Source organism: Convolutriloba macropyga, chromosome 5 (assembly GCF_964194025.1).
Source record: "Convolutriloba macropyga chromosome 5, txConMacr16.3, whole genome shotgun sequence".
In the NCBI taxonomy this organism is placed as follows: domain Eukaryota; kingdom Metazoa; phylum Xenacoelomorpha; order Acoela; family Convolutidae; genus Convolutriloba; species Convolutriloba macropyga.
In genome coordinates, this window is record NC_134472.1 from 35,910,253 (window position 1) to 35,933,403 (window position 23,151).

A 23,151-nucleotide genomic window follows, 5' to 3' on the forward strand; every position below is an offset into this window, starting at 1 on the left:
CAAAAAATCATCCAGATCGAATCACTCAATAAAAAGTTATCAACGATGGGCCATTGGGCATACCTCAAATTTTCGGGGTGTCACAACTGCCAGATCTTTAATAACTCCATCAGTTTTGGGTCAAATTTAACGGGACATGGCTCATTGAGACCGTTATTATCTAAGCTTCAAAACTATATATGGCACATTAAATTTGGATCACTGGTTGATGAGAAATTAGGTAGTGAGCACGGCCTTAATCGACCTACATACACACAAGGTACCTCGAGCTCGATCATTAATAACTCTACCAAATTGACACCAATCAAGCTCGCACATATATTGTTTGTTAGGGCAGATATTAGGCTTACTCATATCAAAAAATCATCCAGATCGGATCTCTCAATAAAAAGTTATTAACGATGGGCCATCGGGCATACCTCATATTTTCGGGTGTCAACAACGCCAGATCTGTAATATCTCCATCAATTTTGGGTCAAATTAAACGGGACATGGCTCATCGAGACCGTTATTATCTAAGCTTCAAAACTATATATGGCACATTAAATTTGGATCACTGGTTGATGAGAAATTAGGTACTGAGCACTGTGTAATTTGACCAAAATAATACCTCCGAAATGCCCATATGCCACCCAATTAATGCCACCAAAAATATACAAAGGTATGCCAAAGCCCATGCCCATGGCATGCCTGGTATGCTAGGATACACTGATACATTGCTAAACTAACAGAGGGCAGGATTGGCTCTTGTGCCAATCTGTACACCGGCACTGGAACTGTCGTATGCCCATTTTCGTCCTCATTTTGACCCATATTACGTGACAGATTCCCACTATTATCAACCAGGTTTCCACAACTTTGTAAAACTGGGCCCCTTGACAGCATGGGAACCCTCACAGTCTTCTTCATAACTTTTCCTCGATTGGCATATCCAGACCTTTCAAGATCTGAAATATATATATTGATTTTCGGCTAAAATGGGGCTCAAAACGGCTGAAAAATGGCTGAAAACGGCCCAAAACACCTGAAATACCCTCAATATAGCCTCCAGGGGTGCTAATAATCACCCAACAATCAATTTGGTATGCCCCCGGCATCATTTTCTAGCACCCCGGGAAAGTGGCCTAAAAGTAATGCCAAAATCGTGGCACGTTGCGAAATTTTTTTGAATTCGAAAATTTCACTCGAATTTTTTTGAAAAGTTGGTTTTGACTTGGGAATCAACTTCCAAGTGTTATCCAAGTCTTGGTTAAGACTTGGCAGACTTGTAAGACTTGTATTTAGACTTGCCCAGTACTGGAAACCTAAATAAGACTTGGATTTAGACTTGCCTAGTACTGAAATTGACTTGGCGTTAGGTCCGGGTAGTTTATTAATCTTAATCCGTTTTAATAACTGTTTTGACTAATACAAACTATTGAGTAACACTTAAGTGACATATTGATATAATAAGAAAAATTTGGATAATAGTCCTACAGTAACCGTTTGTGAATTTTGCATACGTTGTAAATACCTAAAATGATGAAGGACTTTTGTACCTCTTGTCTAAAATTCACAGTCACATTTATTCAAAATTCACGTTTTAGACAAGACGTCGAACAAGGTAAAGATAGAACGTCACATGTGTTCCCAAAGGCAAAAATTTCTCAAGGTGTACGTTGGGCGACGTAATGTGAGATAGATCTTCCATGCAGTGATTATGTTCTATTACCCGGGCTCTATATTCTCCGCTTTTCTATTCTTCTCTCTCTCTCTCTCTCAATATCTTGTTTTTTACCCATCTATCATGTTTATTCGATCAATCTCACTCAATCGAAGGAAATATATATATATATATATATATATATATATAATATATATATATATATATATATATATATATATATATATATATATATATTTATACACGATGTATCCCATATTATATATGAGTTATCCCATCCTTTCCAACTAAAATACTCCTTTTCGCAAGATCTCTTCGGTCTTGGGATTGACTTCTCACGAGATGCGTAGTTTCTGATTTGCTTTTTCGTGCCAGGCGCGAATGATAGTTCAATTGTAACAATCCATTTGAGTCAAGTTGACTGATGTTTTTTGATATGTCAATAACTTTTAATGACCAGTATAAAGTTAACGTTCGTTGATGAATAATTTCCGGCGAATCATTTATATACATTGAGAAACAAAGCGCTTCAAAAATTGAGTCCTGCTAGACGCCACTGCTAATGATTCTCAATTCAGTTTTTGGAAGCAATCACAACTTCTTTATTTTTATTCCGACCCACTTTATTGGGGGAGGAACTATATGCTCAACTGGTTTTTTTTGTTCAGTCAAATTTCGCCTATCGATATAATCATCGTTCAGATTTGTGAGTGATATCATTAGAAAGATTGTCAAGCGAAAAAATTCAAATTGAGAAACTTCTTTTGTTTTTCCGAGACTTTGAAAACTGTTTGAATTTTTTGAACAAACTGTTTGGGCTGAAGTTTTTTGATTAAATTTATAAAAATTCAGCTTTTTCTCCTCTTGTAGATAATTTTATTGTATCAATTATTCATATTTGTCCCACTTTGTCCAATTTGACCGTTTGTGCAGTCATTTGATAACTAAGATAGGGTCTATGTTTACCTCTGTCTCCCAATAACGTGTTCTCCAATTGACATAATTGGCGGACTTTAATTTAATTCGATACTTATAAAGAGAGATCATCAGTTTTTTTTATATAATGAAAGTTTCGTTAGACAAAAAATTTTTTGCGCATTTTTTTAAACAATTTAAACAGAAGCGTTTATCAGAAGTTAGTTTTTGGCCGAAAAGGGCTTAGAACTTGTTTTAGGCCTGTGCTCTTCAAAATATTTTATGGGCAATATCCAGACAAATCTGTCACTATTTAATAGTTAAAATTATACGAGATCTCATTTTTTTTCATTAAGGTACAAAGTATTTGAATACAGCTCATGGTTTTATGGCTCCGACAAAACGTTTTCAAACTTTTTAGTGAACTGTTGAGTTTGGCCATCATTTGCTATTCTTATTGAAGTTTTATGTCAAACTCTTTTTATTCAGTTGTCTAAATTTCTATCTAAGGAGCAATTGAAGAAATTATCTAATGCTTTCAATTGATACTTAACAATAGTTTTCACCTGACATAACCAGGTATAACACAAATATCATTAATTTTTATTTTAATTTTTTCGGTCATTTTAACTATTTGGGATCTGTTCTTTGTTTTAATGTACAATTAGAAATAGCAAGACCAATTTTAGTCTTTTTCTTGAAATCTTATAATATAAAAAGTTTTTGGATTGTCATGTTAATCAAAGACTGGAGCGTTTTAAATCAGAGGTGAAATAATGGTGGGTCAAAATCATCTGTAAGTGGAGACCAATAAACATACCTGGTAATTTCAACTAAAAACTTACGGCACTCTTGGCTGCGAAATAATTTGCGTAAATTTTTTTGTAAAATTTTGAGATCTGTTTTTGTTAGTTGTTTTTTTTAGTCTTTTGACTTAGATTCTTTCAATAATAACTAGTCCAGAATGCGTCTTACACAGTAACAAATTAATATATTTATTAGTTTTCTGGTGAAAGCTTATGCTTGTGATGACTTATGTTTTTGAAAAATGTTAGCGTAATCTCATCAATTAGAGACGTTGAATTCTTTTCCCACTAGATTGGGCTGCAGTCTTCATGGCTTTTTATACTTTCAAAGGCGTTTTTTTTAAGTTGATAGTACAAATTTTCATGATTTTTTCTTTTTTTTATTTTCTTTGCCGTCCTCTCCGATTACCATACTAACGACAATTGTGTAAAGTGTCAGGTATAACAATAATGGTGGAGAGAAGAGAAGGTTATTTGATTACATCTTATTTTTTTCAATAGATTATGATTTTATTAGGCTTCGACATCGTTTCCGTGCCAAATTTATTTGAGTTCTTGATGTTTGCTTTTGTTTGATCTTTATGTAGTCGGATTGCATTCTGGATAATGAATTATCTCAAGGGTTTTGTGTGTACGTTTAAAAAAATCCACTGTTTGATTTCAACTGATAGATAATGGTTTTCATAACTTTGATATTAACTGTTTTTAAAAATTATAAATGCTTTTTTTAACTTTGCCCTTTCTGATTCTTTGTCTAATTGTTAATTATTCTCAATAAAGACAAATCCCGTATCTATTCTGGTCAAATTCAAGTACATTGATTCCAATTAGTTTTTATCTGATGGCGTTTGGACTTTTTCCTGAAGTTTTTTTAATATTTTTTTTTCGAATATACTTAGACAATGAGTTTTCGTTGTATATCTGATGGCGTTTGGACTTTTTCCTGAAGTTTTTTTTATATTTTTTTTCGAATATACTTAGACAATGAGTTTTGGTTGTAAAGAATGCTTGTTGTTTTTACTTGATTATGTTGTTTGTCTTTCTTTTACTCTCCTGAATGACAGGTATCATCGGCGCTCTGATGAGTTATTATTTGATTTGGATATGGTTTGTACCTAAAGCGATTATTTAAATTGGATATACCAATGTTTTTTGAACAAATATAAATTTTTGAAAGTTTTCTGTCTCTTCCTCATGGAAGACATAAATTGCGCGATGAACATGACTAATGAACATTCTAAAATATTAGTGCATGCAAGATAATTTTTATACAGATATTGCTTTTCTACTTTCAACAAAGCTTCTAAATGTAGGCTAACAAGGTCATGTTAAAAGGACAGATAGAAAATAGTGAATTTCATTTATCAGTTCTCCATTCGATGTAACAAAAACAAGTTTTGGCTAGTAAATATTGCACATTAAGTTTTCACATCTTTAGTTTTTTATCTGCATTCAAGCGACTTCTTCCTGTTCGAGAGTTCTGCGTGTAAAATCTTTCACTCCATTTTGCGAAACTGAATTAGGACTCGTCACCTGTACATTCGGAGAATTCGGCTTAATTTGACTACTTTCGGGTAATTTGACACTTATGCCTTCACGCTCGGCATTGACTGCATTGAGACTGTCGCTCTTTTTAGCCGAAAGCTTTGAGTTCATACCAATCAGTTCGTGTAATTGTTGTTGAAGGGAAAGTTTATGAATCTGAGCTTGTAAATGAGATGAGTTTGCTTGGGAAGTTTGAATTTGTGACTGAGTTTGTTGTTGATTTTGGCTACTAGCTGACGCCATGAGGTATGCATACGCTAGTGGGTTCATACCCGAATTACTTGCCCCGAGAGCACTTTGGCTTTGAAGTTGACTGTGTATCATTCCCATGTGTTGTGCCCACGCGTTTTTCATGCCCGGATTCGTACCCAACCCTGCGGCCAGGGACTGGGCCAGACTTAAAGCTTGTTGGTTGCGAGTGTTCAAAGCATTGAGTGATTGTTGACGCAGAAATTCGTTCACCGCTTGTTGAGATGGTTTCCCAAAGTTTGAGCTCGAAGCTGCCGCGGCTAGTTGTTGCTGTCTCTGTTGCATCATTAGACTGAAATTTGCTGCATTAAGGGCATTCCCTTGTGGACCAGTGGAAGCGGCAGCTGAGATTGAGAAATGCGGTGCAATTAGGGGGTGGTAGGGGTTGGCACCTGAGTGGCAGTAGCCTTGGGGTGTGAGAGGGTCGAATTGAGACATCGTGGGGCTGAGTTTGTCCTTGGTTGACTTTTTACACTTGTAGCGGTGGTTTTGGAACCAAATTTTTACCTAAAAACCCAAGATTTGTTGACATATGAACAACCCAATATTTGTTGACAAATGAGGGGGGTTGCATGAGTCGATGGGCACAATATTGTACAAAGTTGTCCTGATTTTTCACCCCTATTGTACCCCAATCATTTAACCGATATTATTTCTTTATGTATTTGGGAAAATCTGCATCCAAAAGCGTGGAGGTTGGGGAAGTGAATCAAAGTTTTTAGTGGTTTGTGGATGTAGTTTAGGGATGATAAGATTAGGTTGATAAGCTGGGGTTATAAACTAAGGGTGAAATAACGGTGGGATTGAAGGATGTGGTGTTAAAGTGCTGGGGCTAAATGAATCGGGGTGAAAAGATAAAAAAAAAGAGTACAATACCTGTCCAGGTGTGAGGTTGATAGCATTGGCCAGCTGTTCCCTCTCTGGTGCACTGAGATACCTCTGTCTTCTAAAAGTGGATTCCAACTGGTATGTCTGGCTCTTTGAGAACAAAACTCTCCTCTTCCTCTTTCCCCCTTTCCCACCCGGGCTACCTGACAGGGGTGAGCCTTGTTTTCCAGCCTCATTTGGGTTCTTGATCAAGTTGGACAGGAATGAGGATTTCTCAGCATCAGAAAGCGATTCGAAGTTGGCGCTGTTGAGATCTAAAACCGAAAATGCCTCATATATCAAAGAATGCTCCAAGCGTTTCGAAAACCTACAGAAATTTTGTTCTATCTACCCTAGATGCATTGTTGCAAAACGCTTCCGGAAAGAAAACCATGGAAAAATCCCACTTAATTTTGGATAGGAATAAACCCCCACGGAAATAAACCCCCACGGAAATAAACCTCCACTTAACTTTTAACGAGCTGCGCATTTAGCGCGCTTGGCCATGCCTCGCGGGCCATGGGACTTGATATGAAAAATCATGACCAAATTTCAAACTTAAACTGGGGTTTTTTTCCCGTCGGGGCTTATTTCCTAGACCCGTTGGAAAACTATTGGAATTCTCATTTTCTACGTTCGAAAAGCATCGTCTAATGATTGTTCTTTTGTTTTCTACAATAGTGAAAAGTAATTTTCCAAAAAAATTATTTTGTGATAGAGTACGAAATTAACACATAGATCTAAGCAAAGAAAATGAAGCGTTTTTTTTTCAAACGCGTAAAAAATTATACAACATAAATGAAAATTACGGATCTGTTTTTGATGGAAATATGACATTGTGTTGATCTTATTGATTGTCTGCATAATTTGATAGTAATGAACTGATACGTAAGCCAACGTTAACTCCGACGTTTAGCGTTCAACATATTGCAATATAATCTATTTTGCAAGATGCAGACTCCCGGTGTTTATCTTGCACGAGACGTTTAATATTGCAAAATAGACTTGAAGGATTGAAAGATAGACCTAAAATCCACCCTCACAGGTAACAAACAATTAACAATGGTACTGCCAACTCTACAAATACTTACGTTTCATATCTGCATGGCTGGAAGGAAACCTTCCATAAGCACCTGCACTTGATACGCCTTCCAACCCCGTCATCTTATGACCTGATGACGTCACTCTATGACTGATTCCCGATGACCGTCTCTCCCCGTCGTGGTCTTCATCATCTTCATCATCATCGTCGTCATCTTCTTCGATGTCATCGCCAAGCTGTGTCTGGTCATCGTCTTCGTCTTCGTAGTAGTCGAGAACCTCCTCCGATCCGACTTCACTCGTTGCCTCTTCTTGGTCGAAGCCACTAAAATAAAATACATTAAGATTAAGCAATGAACAAAAATTTTCCAAACTGGAAGTGCACTCAAGTATCACATGTAACCTGAAACAGGGTACCAAATCATGCAAACAATCAGCAAACACTATCAATCTAGTATTTGATACGGTTTTTCAGACTGTCAAATAGTTTATAATGTTTGTTTGAGACAGAGATATAGAACATTACATAGAATTTTACTTTATGTAACTTTACGTAGCAATTTGCCTTATCATAGGGGACTCAATTTTAGCTGCCATTTCTTTTCTCTTTTTTTAAGCTCAAAAAATCTGTCAAATAAATAAAAACTCAATTTTTCGCAATTTTTTTAGGGTAGAATGAATATTATGGAAAATATTAACTTCTGAGGAAAAATCTAAAACGAATTTTGTTTCAGATACGTACAAAATTATAAAACACACTAAAGGAGAATATGGACAGTAGGTCATTAAAAAAGCTCTCTGTAGGAACCTAATTCTTGAAGATTTGTGCCGAATCAAGTCAATCAATTCAAACATCTTTTTCTCAAAAATTGCTCCTGATATTACAAAAACTGACCACCCACAACAGACATATATAGTATCGAAAAAAAATTTTTTGTCCAACTATTGTGCACTTTTGTTACCTGTCATTAAAACTGCAGATTGAGCCCGCTTGTATGGTGGAATTGCCAGTTGGGTCCAGAATAGAGGTCGAAGTGGACGAAATTCTCAATTTCACGTTGTTCACACTGCTTGTCAATGATGAAGCTGTCTTGGTCTTATTGGAACGCAATCCCAGAATTTCGTCCATGGAAAATCCCGGCATTCTCGAAACTTCAGGTTGTTTTGATGGACACGTGATTAATCTGATGAACAAAAATTTGCTGAACTTATTCGAATGCGACAAAAATTTTAAGCGTCTAATTCAAGAGTTGATTTTAGGGACATTTAAAGAATAATTTTAGCAGTAATGTGAGAGTTGAAGAAGAAAAGTGGAATTGAATTTGTTTATTTTAGTTTATTTTCCTTTTGTAATCGGGAAGCCAAGTGTTAAAAATGATGTCAATTTTTCTAATCAATTGTTCGTAAATCAATGCTTGATTGCACAATTGAACAACTTGTTGCCGCTTTTCTTATTGGATGACAGAATTGTGCGCTCCCATTGGTTGTTAAAATTTTTCCTTCTCTTATCCTTATATTGATTACATTGTTTTCCTACCTTGTTTCCCCTGTGGAATTTAGTTGTCTTTAATCACTTGATAAATGTTATTGTGCCAGATTAGAAAAAAATAAATAGACTTTCTCACGCTCAATCAACTTGAAGTTTTGCACAAATTGAAGCTTGCAAGCTAATCCTTCTTTTGAGCAACGAATGAATGAAAATTTTGCAGGTTGCAGCTATTGTTTGTTAAAAATGGAACCTAAAACACCGACATGGGTGTTTCGCATTTACTCTTGTTGATCTGAAGAGCGGCTGTCAACAATTTGTTTACTTTTCTGAAGTTGGGCTAAATGTCAAGTTGAGTAAAGGATGTTTTGGTTTTCCAAACGCACTTAACCTCTCAAAGTCAATTGCGGTTCAGATAAGCAAACTGGAGCATGATCTAGTAAATAATAAATATTTACAAATTAAATATGAATTAACGGTAAACATGACGTCAAACTAAATTAAAGTGAACCACAAAACGCCAAAAGTCTAACTTTTCAGTCCCTCTATAAACCAAAAAGCGCTGAAAGTTCTTAATTATTCTACTGTTACTTTTTGAAGCTCTCCGAATGTTTTTAGACATGAGTTTTATAGACTAACAGCAATGATGCCTGCTTTTTTTTAGTTTTGCTACAATATGCTAAATCAAAGATTCTTGCAATTCGGACAGTTACCTTACAGGAGGCTTGCAAGATCTTGCAAGATGATGCGTTATTGCAGGAATTTTGCAAGTCTCTCAAATGCGAGATCCGGCGTTCATCTTGACTGAGGTGGTAATATTTTTCTACTCAATTCTTTTAGTAAACTTATTCCTAACTAGTCGTCAGCTCGTGGAAACGGATATTATTCCGTCTTTAATTCCATCTGAAATTTCCTTTTTGGATGCTTTCGAAAGATTTGGCCATGAATTAGGAAAAAATAATGATAAGTTCGTTTTCTAGTGGATAAAAATTTTCATCAGTATAAAGATCATTAGAAATAAATAGAAAAATGTCAACAACTGGACGCAAATAAAATACTTACAAGATCCAAACTTTTAGCAGGGTTCCTTGCTTTGAAGTCGTTTTTTGTAGACCGTGACAGCTTAAAACTTGAATGGTGTTTGTTTGTTTCTGAGAAGGCCGACAATGACTTGTTCTGAAGAGGAGTTTTATGAAGTGAGTTTGTCGGGTCGCTGTTTGTCTTTCGCCCTTTGGTTTACTCCAATTTTCAAGTGATTAGGGTCAAATTTTTCTCAGTCAATTATGTGTTCACTCTCGCTCAATTGTTACTCTTGAAGTAGGGCAAATTAACTAGCCATTGCAGTTATATCTTGCCAGTAACAAATTAAACCAATTATAATAGGGTTAATTTTATTAAGCAAAACTTTTCTCCTTGCAAGTTTGGGCTAATTTTGTTGCTGAATGGTCCAATCACGGCGAGGTGCTCGATGCAAGTTTCTTGGGGTAAAAATAAGTTCTGCAGGTCTGTTTTCGAGAGACGTTGATTTAATTAATTTGACCCAAGTTAAGGTCAATTATGTTACAGAATTAAGTGTGTCAAATTGATGGGAATTGTGTTAATGACAATTGAACTAGTTATAACTAGTTATAGTTATCATTTTCGACCCTGTAACAGGTGATTGTTTGTCATTAAGTTTGTTACAACTGTGTGCGAGTAGTTATTCGATATCAGTTTGGATTGGTACGCAATTTGAGCAATTGTGATTCTAAACCAATTCTTTTTATTACTAAGTTAGTTTAACTTCACAATGGGTTCTAAGTTACCCATTGGAGAGTGGTGTGTTGTGCATGTATGTTTGGGGGGAGGTATCAGTTACACTGGTTAGGGTTCTTCAATTTAAGGTCAGTGGGTTAAACAAGGTTTACAATTAAACAATAAACGAGGGGCGATTCACATAACGGGTCTCTAACAAAGGGAGTTATTTGTAATTGATAGGAGCTCATTAATAACAACTCAAATCATTTGTTTAACTCATGGCCGTTTGGGCCTACAAAATTACCTGAGTAATGAGTTAACCCGCTCCCTACTAATTAGTTAACAAACTAGGTTAATACAAGATAAGTATACGATGAAGCAGACTTTGTTTGTATTCAACTATCTCACCCCCAAACGCTACCCGGACCCTTTTGTATGTACTTCAATAAAACTTGTCAAAACATTCATTCTACAGTCTAAACGGCATCAAAACAATTCAAATGTCAACTTCTGTCTGAAACACGCTTCACCTCTCTCACCCAATCACATTGCAACATTTATTCCACTCTCATCGCCCCCGCCGACAGTCCAAATAGCCGATAGATGTCATCAACCAATTCATTTCCAATAAATATTACCGAAACACGCATTAGAATGAAAGATCTAAGCAGTGACAGATTTGTTCAAACTTGCAATTTAGTGCTTCGAGTTCAGCTAAAGAGTCTGTTAAAGATCCAGCAAATCGTTATAAATATTTTTTAACATTCCAACATAAATATCATAAATGTGGTGCCTTTAAATCATAGTAAAATTTTTCTGTTCACACTTCAGTTTCATTCAAGGGATATTAATTCAATTCTGAACGAAATTTGCTCTCTTATCTCCACTAAAACACTTCCCGTTTTATTTTGTCTTTCTTCCCGTGTCGTCTTTCGCGCTCAATGATAGAGTGATTAAAACATTGAGTGTCATCACAAAGATTTGTCCTCGTTTTTGTGCATCTAAATTGTGATGCAATTGACACCAAGTCTCAAATAGCCTCGTTAGACAACGACAGTGGCAGAGTGATATTGGGACTGAACAGAAAAATTTTTCACATTTTTTGTCAACTTTTATTCCTGTAGAAATAAAAAATACAGGTTTAATTTTTTGCGTAAGAATTGCAACTGTATACAGTGACTGCAACGGTATATGATATGTACGATAAAAATTTGTCCGCTAGAATCTTGATATAGTGAGATAAGTGAGAAGAAGACGCTTGTTCCCTAAATAGACAGTCGTTAGCGCGGAATATGATCTTCACTTCAAGTGGTTATATAGGATTCGATCCAGCATCTTCTAACATACAAGCCAAGTTCTCCCAAGAATTATACGAACACATAAACTCTATTTGGGTTGTTGTCAGATCATTTCTTACGTTTTTCTGACAATTGATAGACGGTGTGAGCCATCGGGTAATAACGAGAAAATTAAACACAGCTGTTCATAGCTGACAAAGTTTCGGTCAGTTTATCTATTCGGTTGAGTGATACCGAGAAACAAGATATTTGTAATACCTCGAATGTCAACTTAGAGTGAAGATCATGATCTTCAGCTGAGCACACAAAACATGTACCTCTTATCAGAAGCGAGCATTGAGCGATTCCCAGCTTTCATTGGAGAAATATCCCAGACTAAAAAGTCAACATTAATTGACACTTGTCTTCAACTGCTAAGATTAATGGCAGTTTGCAGATGAGAAATTTGTTGAGATTAAGTGCGCTGTAATTAATGACTCTCTGATCATAGTTCAAATAAACATTATGCGATTGCTTTCTCTTACTCTAAGGACCATAAATTTCAAAATATTGAATTATTGCTCTTTTCTGTTGAGTTTGAGTAGGCAAACATTTTAAATTTGCTGAAATTTTGCACAATAGAACACTATCTGCAGTTTGCAGTCCCTTTTTGCTGATTTAAAGTTGTCACAGGTGAAAGCTGGTCAAACTATGTCAAGTTGAATTTTAATTACCCGGTCGTAAACTTTCAATCCCTCCCTCTCTTCCTTTCGCAACCAAAACTTAATCTGAGCGGTGTCTGGAATTGTAGACATTGGTGACATTTTAAACTGGATTCGGTGATTTAGAGCATTTCGCAGAAATGATCTTATTTAATGTCATAACCACCAACTAACAGACTGATGATAAAGTACACAAGAGTCAACACTGAGATGAGTCATTAGGATGCGCCTGATGTGAAAATCGATGATTAAACCAGTTCAATTTGCGGTAACTAATCAATTTGTTTGAAAAGAATTTCCTCATGATAAATTTGTCAAAATTTTTGAATGGTTTTATTGAAAATATTGTTGCTGGCTTCTCATTATATTCCCAAAGACACGAAAGACATTATATTCCCAATTATGGCACGAAAGAGAATGAAACGATAGTAGCATAATCATTCTTTCCATTTAAAATTATGTTAAGGTGTTTTTGTGTGCGTGCGCGCCTGTGTGGGTGTATGTAAGGGTGCGCGTATTTTCAATGTGTTTGGCATGTATGAGAGGGAGAGAATAGAGGTATTGAAACTTATTGAAACTTAAGATATACACAAACAAAAATCTTCTAGTTAGTTTAGTTAGGTTAAATTGAGATTTTTCAATGTTTTACATTTTCAAGCTTAAGAAATATAAAATAAAAACATACGACCATAGTTTTCTAAGAAATGATGAGGAAATCCATTTTTTTCAAAATTTTGTTTAAAGGACCTTCCTATCCGTCCATGTGTTTTTCATTAAAAAATATTTTTTTCTCTATATTAAAAGTATTTTTGGGAAGTTCATGATATCAGGCAATTTAAAGCTCTCAAAATAGAGAAAATGAACTTTGAAAATGTGAAACTAAAAGCAGAAAAATAACTTTTTTTATAAATTCTAGAGTTTTGTTTGCAAAGAATTCTTCTTGTTTAATCAGAGCGAACCTGAGTATTTCTAAAACCTTTGAAACGCGTAAAAAACCAGTATTATGGAACTGACAACAAATAAATCAAATTCATTGTTATGAAAAGAGCGAAATCGTTTACCTTTCTTATTTGTACTCTTTTTAATGTCAGTTCAGATGGTTCGAACTTATTTCCTCCGGTATAATGAATGCAGACCAATTTGAAAACTAGTTTGTCTTTGGATTGTCAGTTTGAGAAATTTTAATACATGTTCACATTTTTTTTGAAAACAGAGACAACTTTTTTTCACTGCTCTGTTTTTTGAAATTGCTTCTTGAATTGACCCTTTCCAACCACAGAGCGTTTCTGTAAATTGAAAAACTGATTGCTTCTTTGATTGTAAAACCTCTCATTCGAAAAACTAAAATTTCTATCGAACGAAAAAACGGAAACTTTCTTTTCTTTTTCATTTCTCATGAAAATTATTAAGCAATCCTGTTTCCTACTTAAAATGCTCTTACTTGAAAGAAGGAAAAACGCCAAAACATTAAAATTCCTGATAATCAATGCTCCTATAATTTCGAAACAAAAAACACTACGAACAGTATTCAAGGTTCCTTCACATGTTAAAAACAACTTGAGGCAGAAAGCAAAAGCAGTCAGAAGTATGAAAAAATTAGAAAAGTAGTTGAATTAGAAAATTTTGCTAAAAATTGCTGATTTAGAAGTAATCAGAATCAAAATTTTTTTTTATTATATCCAATTTTATAAAACGTTTGCGTAACTCTTTAGTAAACGAACCAGTGGATTGCGCTCATGAAACATCAAAAACAAAAAAAACACATTTCAAAATAATTCAAAATATCCATTCCCCATTTGAGTGTCAATTTTACTCATACGTCACCTAACTTTTCAGAAAACCAACAATCAAGACAAACATGTACGTTGACAAACAGTGTGTAAATATCAGATGCCAAAGAGAAAACTTTAATTTCTTTCCTTTTGGGTGGCGAGGTTTTATTTGTTTTTGTCTGTGTGTGTCTCTGTGTGTGTGCGATTGCGTGTGCGTGCCCACCAGCGTGGGTGTATGAACGGGTGAACGTAATCTCAAAGTTTGTGGCATGTATGTAAGAGAGAGATAGAGAGACACAGAACGAGAGCTAGGGTTGGAGAAAAATTTCCTTCAAATGTTAGACACAAATAGAGGCGGAGACACAAATAGGGGCAGAGTGCAAAAACTGTTGAAAAAAATCAAACGAACTACTTCACATTTGCTAAAAATCTGTCCAACACCAGGTCTCCGCTATAACACTTCTGACAAACTTTGATAATTAAATTGTGCCGTTGTGCTCATGAACTATCAAGAATGAAGAAAAATATCTAAAAACTGTTATATGTAAAGTTTTAACGTTTGGTGTCAAAAATACAGTTACTGATACTGTTGCCGCAAAAAACTACACACTTATTTGATGTAGAAATACAAAAAAAGTTTAAATGGACAGTGACGAACATTGAGTTGTTATCAATGAACAAAAACAGAATATAAAATGTTTTTTCTTTTTTGGTGTTGGGCTTTGTATCTGAATTTGATGAGTGTTTATGTAATATTTGTTGTTGTGTGCGTGCACTTATCTTTCCAGAGTCTGTTCTTTTGAAAAAAGACAGCGTATTTTTTGGTTCAGACTTTACAAGTATTTTTCTCCAATGCATATAAATTGCTTTCGGAATCTCCCAACGGTTTCTCTGGTGGAATTTAAAAGTTCTTTTGCAAAGTTGATAGGTATGTTGGAGTATTCTGTGCTGAGAACAGACTCGCACGAGCCGTATTGTTATCTTTAAATAGTTTGTTTGTATTATCAAACAGAATTTTTAAAAAAAATCACTCGGGTCTTTATTTTAATTATGTACAAACTTATTTTGGACGAAGCTTTACTTCGTTAGCACAGTCCGTCCGTAACTTTGATTTTGTTAGTCTGAGATCAAACTATCAAAATATTTAACAGCAATCCAGGATATAACTTAACATAACACTTTTCGTTGTCCAATCCACACTTAAAGTTAACTTTGAGAACGACAATATATAAAACTATAATCCACTTGTAGGCCAACTCTCGACAAGTCTAGGTGTATCTTATTTTGCTACTTTATCAGTCAAACTTTTACTGAGCCGAAAATTTTTCCTAGATAACTGAAAAAAATTAAGAATCGAGATTATAAGTTTTAATGTCTTTGTTATCTTAAGCACAATATAATAATTATATCAATCAACTAGTCCATTACCGACGTTGACTGTTCAGTTCAGTTCACTGACTAGACTCTCATTTTATATTCCACTCATTTTTGAGTCCCTGCAATAAATCTGGAAAACCATATATCATAAGTAGCGTAGTTTAAACATAGTTGAAAAAATAAAAGAACGCCCATTTCCAGGGTTTGGTATTTTCTGTATTTTCATAGGAAAACTATTTATGTTGAGGAAATGTATTCAGCGAATTAACCTCATTTGCGGTTGTTGGGTTATTTGAGACGCTCGTGAAATTTATCAAATACAATTTCTCTTCTAATATTCCTCTAATAGCCATCATCCGGGTGCAAATTGTAGTAACAAAACACCTTTTACAGATCTCAGTTGTTTTCCATTGGCTGCTTTTATTTATGCCTAATTAGATGGATAGATTTCATTCTTCCCAGTTTAGTGGGTTGATCACGCGTGGAAAAGGCTGCTCGAATCCCGCTGTTTAATTTCGTATCTGTGTGAGAAGAGCTACGTGTGTTCAGTGCAGTTGACTTTTGTGCCTTTTGAAAGAGGGTTAATTTATGATAGTTATCACGCGGTGGGGGGTTGTTCACGCACACCCGGGATATTTCACAAATTAGCCCTTGTAGCACACCAGATACAAACCCCAGATGATAACTGAACAAGATCCCCTTCTGGTGTACAATAAATGGGACTTTGATCATTGAATGAAACACATCTGAATTTAATAAACAAAGATAAACAAGACAAGCTGAAATTCCCCATCAATCTTAAGTTATTTTTTTTGTTTTTCCCCCAAAATTAGAAGAGCTCAAGTGGAAGAAGAAGTGAACAAGGAGTGAAGTGACTTCTTTGATACATTTAAATAAATTCAAGTTTTGTAACTAATTTCGAAACTAAAAATTTTTACAACAATTCATTCCTAAAATTGCAATTTCTATTGATTAGTACCGCATCTAATATTATTCCACCAATCATTTTCAGCAGTTTCGATTCCAAGAACGGTATAAAAATAAACGGTCTTGAGATACACTAACTCAAATATAAAAAAACTGAGAATGTTGCCGTCAGAACCCGTTTCCGTTCTTTCATTTTTCTGATGAACTGATTTTGAACTGATGCTTCCAATTAGTGAAGTTAATAATAATAATAATAATAATAATAATAATAATAATAATAATAATAATAATAATAATAATAATAATAATAATAATAATAATAATAATGAATATAAGTAAACTTGGTTGCACCAAGCTTAGTACGTCGCTAACGGGGCTTGAATTTGGTTTCCCTCAAACACTGTCCATCCATATGGGTATAATTTGTAATTAAAATTCTTCTTAGCTAAATCAAATAGATATTCTTTGACTTCTTTTTTGAATTTGTGAGGACTTGAATATGGGCTATAGTTGGGAAAATCACATGCCAGTGACATCGAATTGTTGAAGTTTGTAACTCGTTGGAAAAAACTTGATCGGCAACGTTGGCGATTACATTCGTTTGAGTATAAAAATATTTTCTCGTTTGATCGTGTTTTCGGATGTCCATTCCTTATTTGCCAAAATTAATCTGCCTCAAGTGGAAGTTTTCTTGTCAAAATTCTGTTCAAAACTAGGAGATCCAAAAAGACAAGTTGATATGTGATCGGAAGTAAATTTACTGATCGAAGACAATCATTGTATTCTTTATCAGTAAAATGACTGTTTGATTGTATCCATTTTAAACTTTTTCTCTGAAGCCTTTCCATTTGCCTGACGATAGTTTTACTGGCATACCAAACATTTGATCCATAAAACAAGGTTGATATTATGTAAGTTTTGACTAGGTTGCATTTAACTGACAATTTTGTTTCACTTGGAATTGATCTCTTTAGATAAGCAAGCTTCTGATTGGCTTTTCGTAGAACAAAACTTAAATGATAATCCCATGACAAATTTTCGGAAAAATATATGCCCAGGTCTTTGAAGTGTATTTCCTGTGAGATGTTTCTATGGCTGGGAAGAGGCAAAATTTGCTTGTTTTGATTTTTACGTAAGGAAAATTGCACGTTTTTAAATTTATCGAAATTGAAGTTTAACCGATTCTCCTTGCTCCACACAATAGCATTTTCAATATCTTTTTCCAGCTGCATTTTATTGTCTACAGTGCTGACGATTTTTGTGTCATCCGCGTATAAAAAGCACTCATTGACAATTATTTCGGGTAGGTCATTTATATAAATGGAAAAAAGAAACACAGTGAATATTGACCCTTGAGGCCCACCGCTGGTGATCGGTCGAAAGTCCGATTTTCCGCAAGATATTACAACTTTCTGTTGTCGATCTGTTAAATATGACGCAAAAAACCTCAAGAAAGCACTATCAAATCCCATTCGACATAATTTTACAAGTATGATGTTATAATTGATGGTGTCAAAGGCTTTTGCTATGTCTAGATACACTGTCATTGGCATTTTGTTGGCTCCAAGTAACTCATACAACCTGTTGCAGTAGACAAGCAATTGAGTGATGGTTGAACGATTTTTCCTAAAACCATGTTGCTCTACGCAAAGCTTTTGTTGCAGAAAGATTGAGAACTGTTTATACACCATACGCTCAAATAGTAGTGACAAGGAGCTAAGCATGGCAATCGGTCGGTAGTTTTTGATATCTAATTTGCTACCACTTTTGAAATGGGGTCGTACATGCACTTTTTTCCACAAACTGGGAAACTCACATTTGCTAACACAGCAACTGAAGATAAACAAAAGTTGATTCGAAATGTACGGTAAAGCAGATTTCAGAAATTTTGGGCTGATTCCATCAGAAGAGTTAGCACCACTACGTATGTTTTTGACTTCCTCGCTCATAGCTGCTTTGCTAAACTGAATGTCATCAAGAAATATTTCTGGACTTTGATTAAATGGAATAACAACTTCAGTATCGTCTTGAACAAAAACAGAAGCGAAATAATTGTTAAAACAATCTGCAACGCTCTTGTACCCAAAGACTTCTTTTTCCATGTACACCATTTTCTCTGGAAGAGCTGGTTGTTTTGTTATTTGTCTCATCAGTTTATATGCATCGTTTGTTGACCAGACCTTGCTTTTTTCAACGAAATTTTTCTTGTCATTATTTAGAGAAATGGATAATTCTTCTGTAAGTCGTGAAATTTTCTCTGCGTTTTGTGTATTTTTCAAAGCTGTTCTGAGTTTATTTTCTAAATGGATACTAATAGAGGACATGTAAAAAGGTGCATTCGTTCTTCTAGATGTTTTGAGTGGAATTGCAATAGAAGACGCTACTTTTAATTTATGGTAAAAGGAGTCGACAATATTATCAACTGAGTCAAATGAAGACATTGGAAAATTAAAATTGATCGTAAATTCGTTCCAATTAGCTTTGCCAATATTTAAACGTTTCATTTTAGGCAAGGGTTCTTGCTCAGCATATTCAATCGAAATTTCAGCTAACAAATACTTGTGATCTGAGAACGATTTCTCCTCTAATATTTCGCTACACAAATTAGCATTGTTACTCAGAAAAATGTCCAGCGAGCTTGCATGAGATTGCAGTGATGACATATTTAGTTTTTTGAATTCGTTCAAAACTGCTTTTTCGTATGAACAATTACTACTTAAAGTAAGCCAATCTGTGTGAGTGAAGTTAATATCACCATTCAAAAAGAAAGTAAAGGATTCAATCGACCTTTGATATTCTTGGACATCTCTGACAATCTCTTGAATGGTTTTGCAGAACAAATCTGCACTGATTCTATATTTGCTGTCAGCTGGGGGATTATAAATGGTGATAATAACGATTGTAATCTCCTTGAAAATGTATAAGCAACAACAAATGAAATCTGAATTTGTTCGCAAAACCTCCATCTTGCATGATAAGGTGTTTCGGTGTGCTATTAAGACGCCCCCGTGTGGTCCATGTTTTCTATCTGATCGCGACTGGACTGAATAAGATTGACTAATTAAGACTTCTTGGTTTTCAATAATTGGGTTTAACCAGGTTTCTGTGAGGCAAACAATATCGGGAGAAATAGTTTTAAGGAGGATATCCAACATCACTCGTCTATCCATACTTAATAATGAACGACAATTCAATGATAGTACACGCAAAATTTTACTTGATTGTAGTCAACTGAAATCAGGAGAGTTCGTTAGTAGGCGACTATTTTTTTCTATAGATAAGTTAGTGTCAATCATTTTGTTCCTGAAAAACAGCCTAGCTGATCTAATTTTAATGTCTGAACGGTTGGTATTCATGTTTTGAGCAAGTTTAAATCGATACTCTAGAGCTTGTTTTTCTTTTTCCCACTCATTTTTCGATAAAAACGGTTTGATAAATACATTGTCGGCCTTCAATTTTGAATTTGACATCATCATGATTCTGCAATTCCAAGTGTTTGAAAATTTTACAACCAGCGGTCGCGGACGAGTTTGGGTTGAGCTAAATTTACCCAGACGAAAAATATCTTCAATATTTAATGTCTGGATTCCAACTTTTCGAGCAAGTTCTTCAACTGATTTTTTGTCATGACTGATTCTGTCCAATACGGTCACTAATGTATCGTTTGTTTTTTCTGGTACTCCCAAAAACTATGATTTTATTTTCTCGCTCTGATTGACTAGTTAGATCAGCATTCACTCTTAACTTCTCAGTAATCTTTTGAGGTTCATTCTCGTATCGTGAATTTTTAAGCGTCAATTTAATTTCTTCTATGTTGTTGAGCATTTCACTTTTAAATTCAGTAATCTCTTTTTGCAAGTCCTCTCTTATTCCAGCAACGCTCTGTTGGAAATTATGCAAACTTTCTGTTTCATTGTTTTGGTGACATATGACCTTTGCTCTAGAGGCCACGCAGGCCCAAAAAGCACCATTTATCTTGTCCAATGCCGCGAAGTTTTCATGCGACAAATCTGTACATGCAACGTGAAACCATAAATTGCATTTAAAGCAGTTAATGCAGTAATTTTTGCAATTCAATTTGCAGGAACCGCAAGGAAAATTTTCAGAGGCGTTGTTACTTGTTTTAGTGCCTTTCTGTTTTCCCATTTCTGACTGGTGCATAAAAAATAGGCGTGGGAGAATAGCTTTCGATTGTTTTCACAGGCAAAACGCCCCAGAAAACTGGGGGGGGGACAGACTGAGCCTTCACAGGTAGACCACCCTGTAACTTCTAATTAGCCAAGTTCATAAAGACAAATGCACTGCTGAGAAAACGATTTTAAAATTTGCTATTGCTCAACAAATAGAGGGCAGTTTATGGTCAATGAAAAAACTGGCATTCGTTAATTTTTCTGCAAAATTTTTAACTGTGAAGATTAATTTTGCAAAATAAATGATATTGGAGTAAAAAAAAGTGTTCATTTATTAGTTTTTGAATTGTGTTCAAATTTCAATCGAGCAGTGCTATTTAGATATCTAATCTGCAAGAATTTTCACGCGAACATATATTCTCTATTACATTTTATCTCGGCGTTAGATCTTTGTTGGCTTAAACAGAAGGGTCAAGGAAAGTGAACAAATTAGTAGGTATCTATTTAAATACTATCTATTAGTACTTCAATCCTAGTAGTGTTTGGGTGGTTTAAGCATGCTCAACTACTGTCTAAATGCAGCAGCGCTTGATTCGAACCATCATTTCTTACTTGCAAGCCTGATGTACTAGCTTTTACACAACCTGGTCTTAGGCTCTCAAACTCAGGACACTTTATGAGCCATTCATTTGTTTTTATTGTTTCACGTAAAGGCTTCAGCTGACTTGACAGGTACACACTAAACAGTAAGTAGAGCTTCTTGTTCTGCCAGGTCAAGCTTCTCCTGAACACAATTTACATTAGGTTGTTCTCTCCTGGACTTCTAATAATTATCCTAGCAAATCCCCCCATCCCAACTCCTCCACTACGGCCCCCCACCATCCTGAATGATCACCGCCGCCTTCCTATAGGTGAAAAGGGGGAAGGGTTATCGTGGTGAAAGGATGATCGAGGGTGATTGTATTAGGTAGGTGGGATATTGGCATTGATGATGTTATTGTTAGTAAGAGAGCATCTGCGCCAGTGAGACGAGGGGGAGGAAGGGGGGTTTGAGATCAGTGTGTGGCTGGGGGCTATGTGGTAATTGGGGAAGGTAGTTAATAAACTGTGCTTTCATCAATTCAACAAACAATTTGTTTATGTGTATCAGGAGTTGAAGTTATAAATTGTAAAGAGCAGTTAAGAGCCTGAGCATCTTTAGCGTGCGCTACGGGACTTCCCGTTTTACGGCCAATTAGCAAGGAATTGAATTGAATGGTTGCCGGCACAAAGTTGCCTGCCTGCCTGGTGGCACTCGACATTCGGCCGACGCAGAAATTAGCCGAAAAAACAACTCAGTCAATCCCCATCTCAACTCCTATTGTTGGACAATCATACATACGCTCCATGGTTCTAGAGAACCCAAGTGGTGCAACTTCTCACTGAAGAAGCGAAAATCATCAGTTCCTGCAAGATCTTTAGGAAACTTAGTTTGGATCTGACATGATTCATGTCAAATGGTTTTGCCCACTTGGCAGCATCATATATCTTTATACGATCAATCAATTATATATCTCACGATTGTATTTATTAATTTCTTTTGAGTGATTAAATTGGGCATAAATTAATTGGCTATTCATTTAAAAACAAATAGCTAACTTGGCATTAATAATCGTCTACATTGCCCGTCTTAGTAGGGAAATTTTACAGATGAAAACAGAACTCCAGCGAATAAAAAATTGTCCTCAGTCTCAAGTGCAAAGCGAGGAAGTAATTGCTTTTGACATTTAATTTCGAAGAAATATTGGTGAAAAAATATTATTTGATAACGTTCGAGAGTACGATTTTTCAAATATCTCCCAGGGAAGATCAAATTTGACATGCAAAATGAGCATCACAGACTTTTGGGTAATCATAAAACCCACAGTTTTTTGTACTTTAGTCCCACAGTGGGGCTAAAAAGTACGTCGGCTTAGTTGAAAAATCACCTTTCATACACACTCACTAATTTGCTTTGCTTTTTTATAACTTTAACAAAAAGCGAAAAGCGCCCGCTTGAAGCACAACAATGCCTTGCATTTACATTCTCTTGTCTTTCTCTCTCCAACATTAAAAACTCTCTTTCAAAAACATTTTCAAAACAACAAATAAACAATAAATAACAACATTCAAAAGCTCCTCCGTCCTAAGGACAAAAAGTTTGAATTTTCCCGTTTTTTCCCAAGATGTAAATAATGATAACAACTAATTTAAGAATCGCTCCGAGTTACAATAAAGAAAAGCTCAAAATGTTTTCAGTTGACTACTTTAGTTTCCTCTTTTTAGCTAAAATGTAGCATTATTCAACATCTGAGGGCGAATATCAAACACACTTAGCGCGCATTATCTTGGAAAATTGCAAAATATATGCCTAATTATCAATTTATATTCTCATCACGAATCAAAAGTGTGTGTATGTGAAAATGTTCTTTCTTACTTGTTGATAAATACAACTACAGTTGTCAAGCAAATTAAAAGTTCTCTTCATAAACATGATTGGCTAGCCGGCGGGCATTGAAGCTTTTCGCAATTTTTCTACTTCACAACTTGAAAGCAATCAATATTGAGCGTGTTGATTATTTGCGACTTGACGAGCGTATTAGAAGCATCTAGCATGAA

The 23,151-nt window shown here is 35.3% G+C and overlaps 2 protein-coding genes across 5 annotated transcripts in view; both read right to left on the bottom strand.

Annotated features, from left to right (window-relative positions):
- LOC142339359 (choline transporter-like protein 1) overlaps positions 1-23,151 on the bottom strand; it is a 246,177-nt gene that overhangs the window by 135,537 nt on the left and 87,489 nt on the right. The gene's annotated exons all lie outside the window — the stretch shown is intronic.
- On the bottom strand, positions 4,721-10,389 carry LOC142339981 (uncharacterized). Of its 3 annotated transcripts, none has more exons than XM_075390362.1 (5): positions 9,635-10,389; positions 8,049-8,270; positions 7,137-7,411; positions 6,055-6,320; positions 4,721-5,685 (listed from the first exon to the last, which is right to left on the bottom strand). In XM_075390362.1, the coding sequence occupies exons 2-5, from the start codon at positions 8,228-8,230 to the stop codon at positions 4,837-4,839; spliced, it is 1,572 nt and encodes a 523-aa protein (XP_075246477.1). In that variant the 5' UTR covers positions 8,231-8,270; positions 9,635-10,389; the 3' UTR covers positions 4,721-4,836. The 3 variants fall into 3 exon arrangements, with proteins under 3 accessions (XP_075246477.1, XP_075246476.1, XP_075246474.1); XM_075390361.1 differs by lacking the exon at positions 9,635-10,389 and adding an exon at positions 8,624-8,763; XM_075390359.1 differs by lacking the exon at positions 9,635-10,389 and having other exon boundaries at positions 8,049-8,456.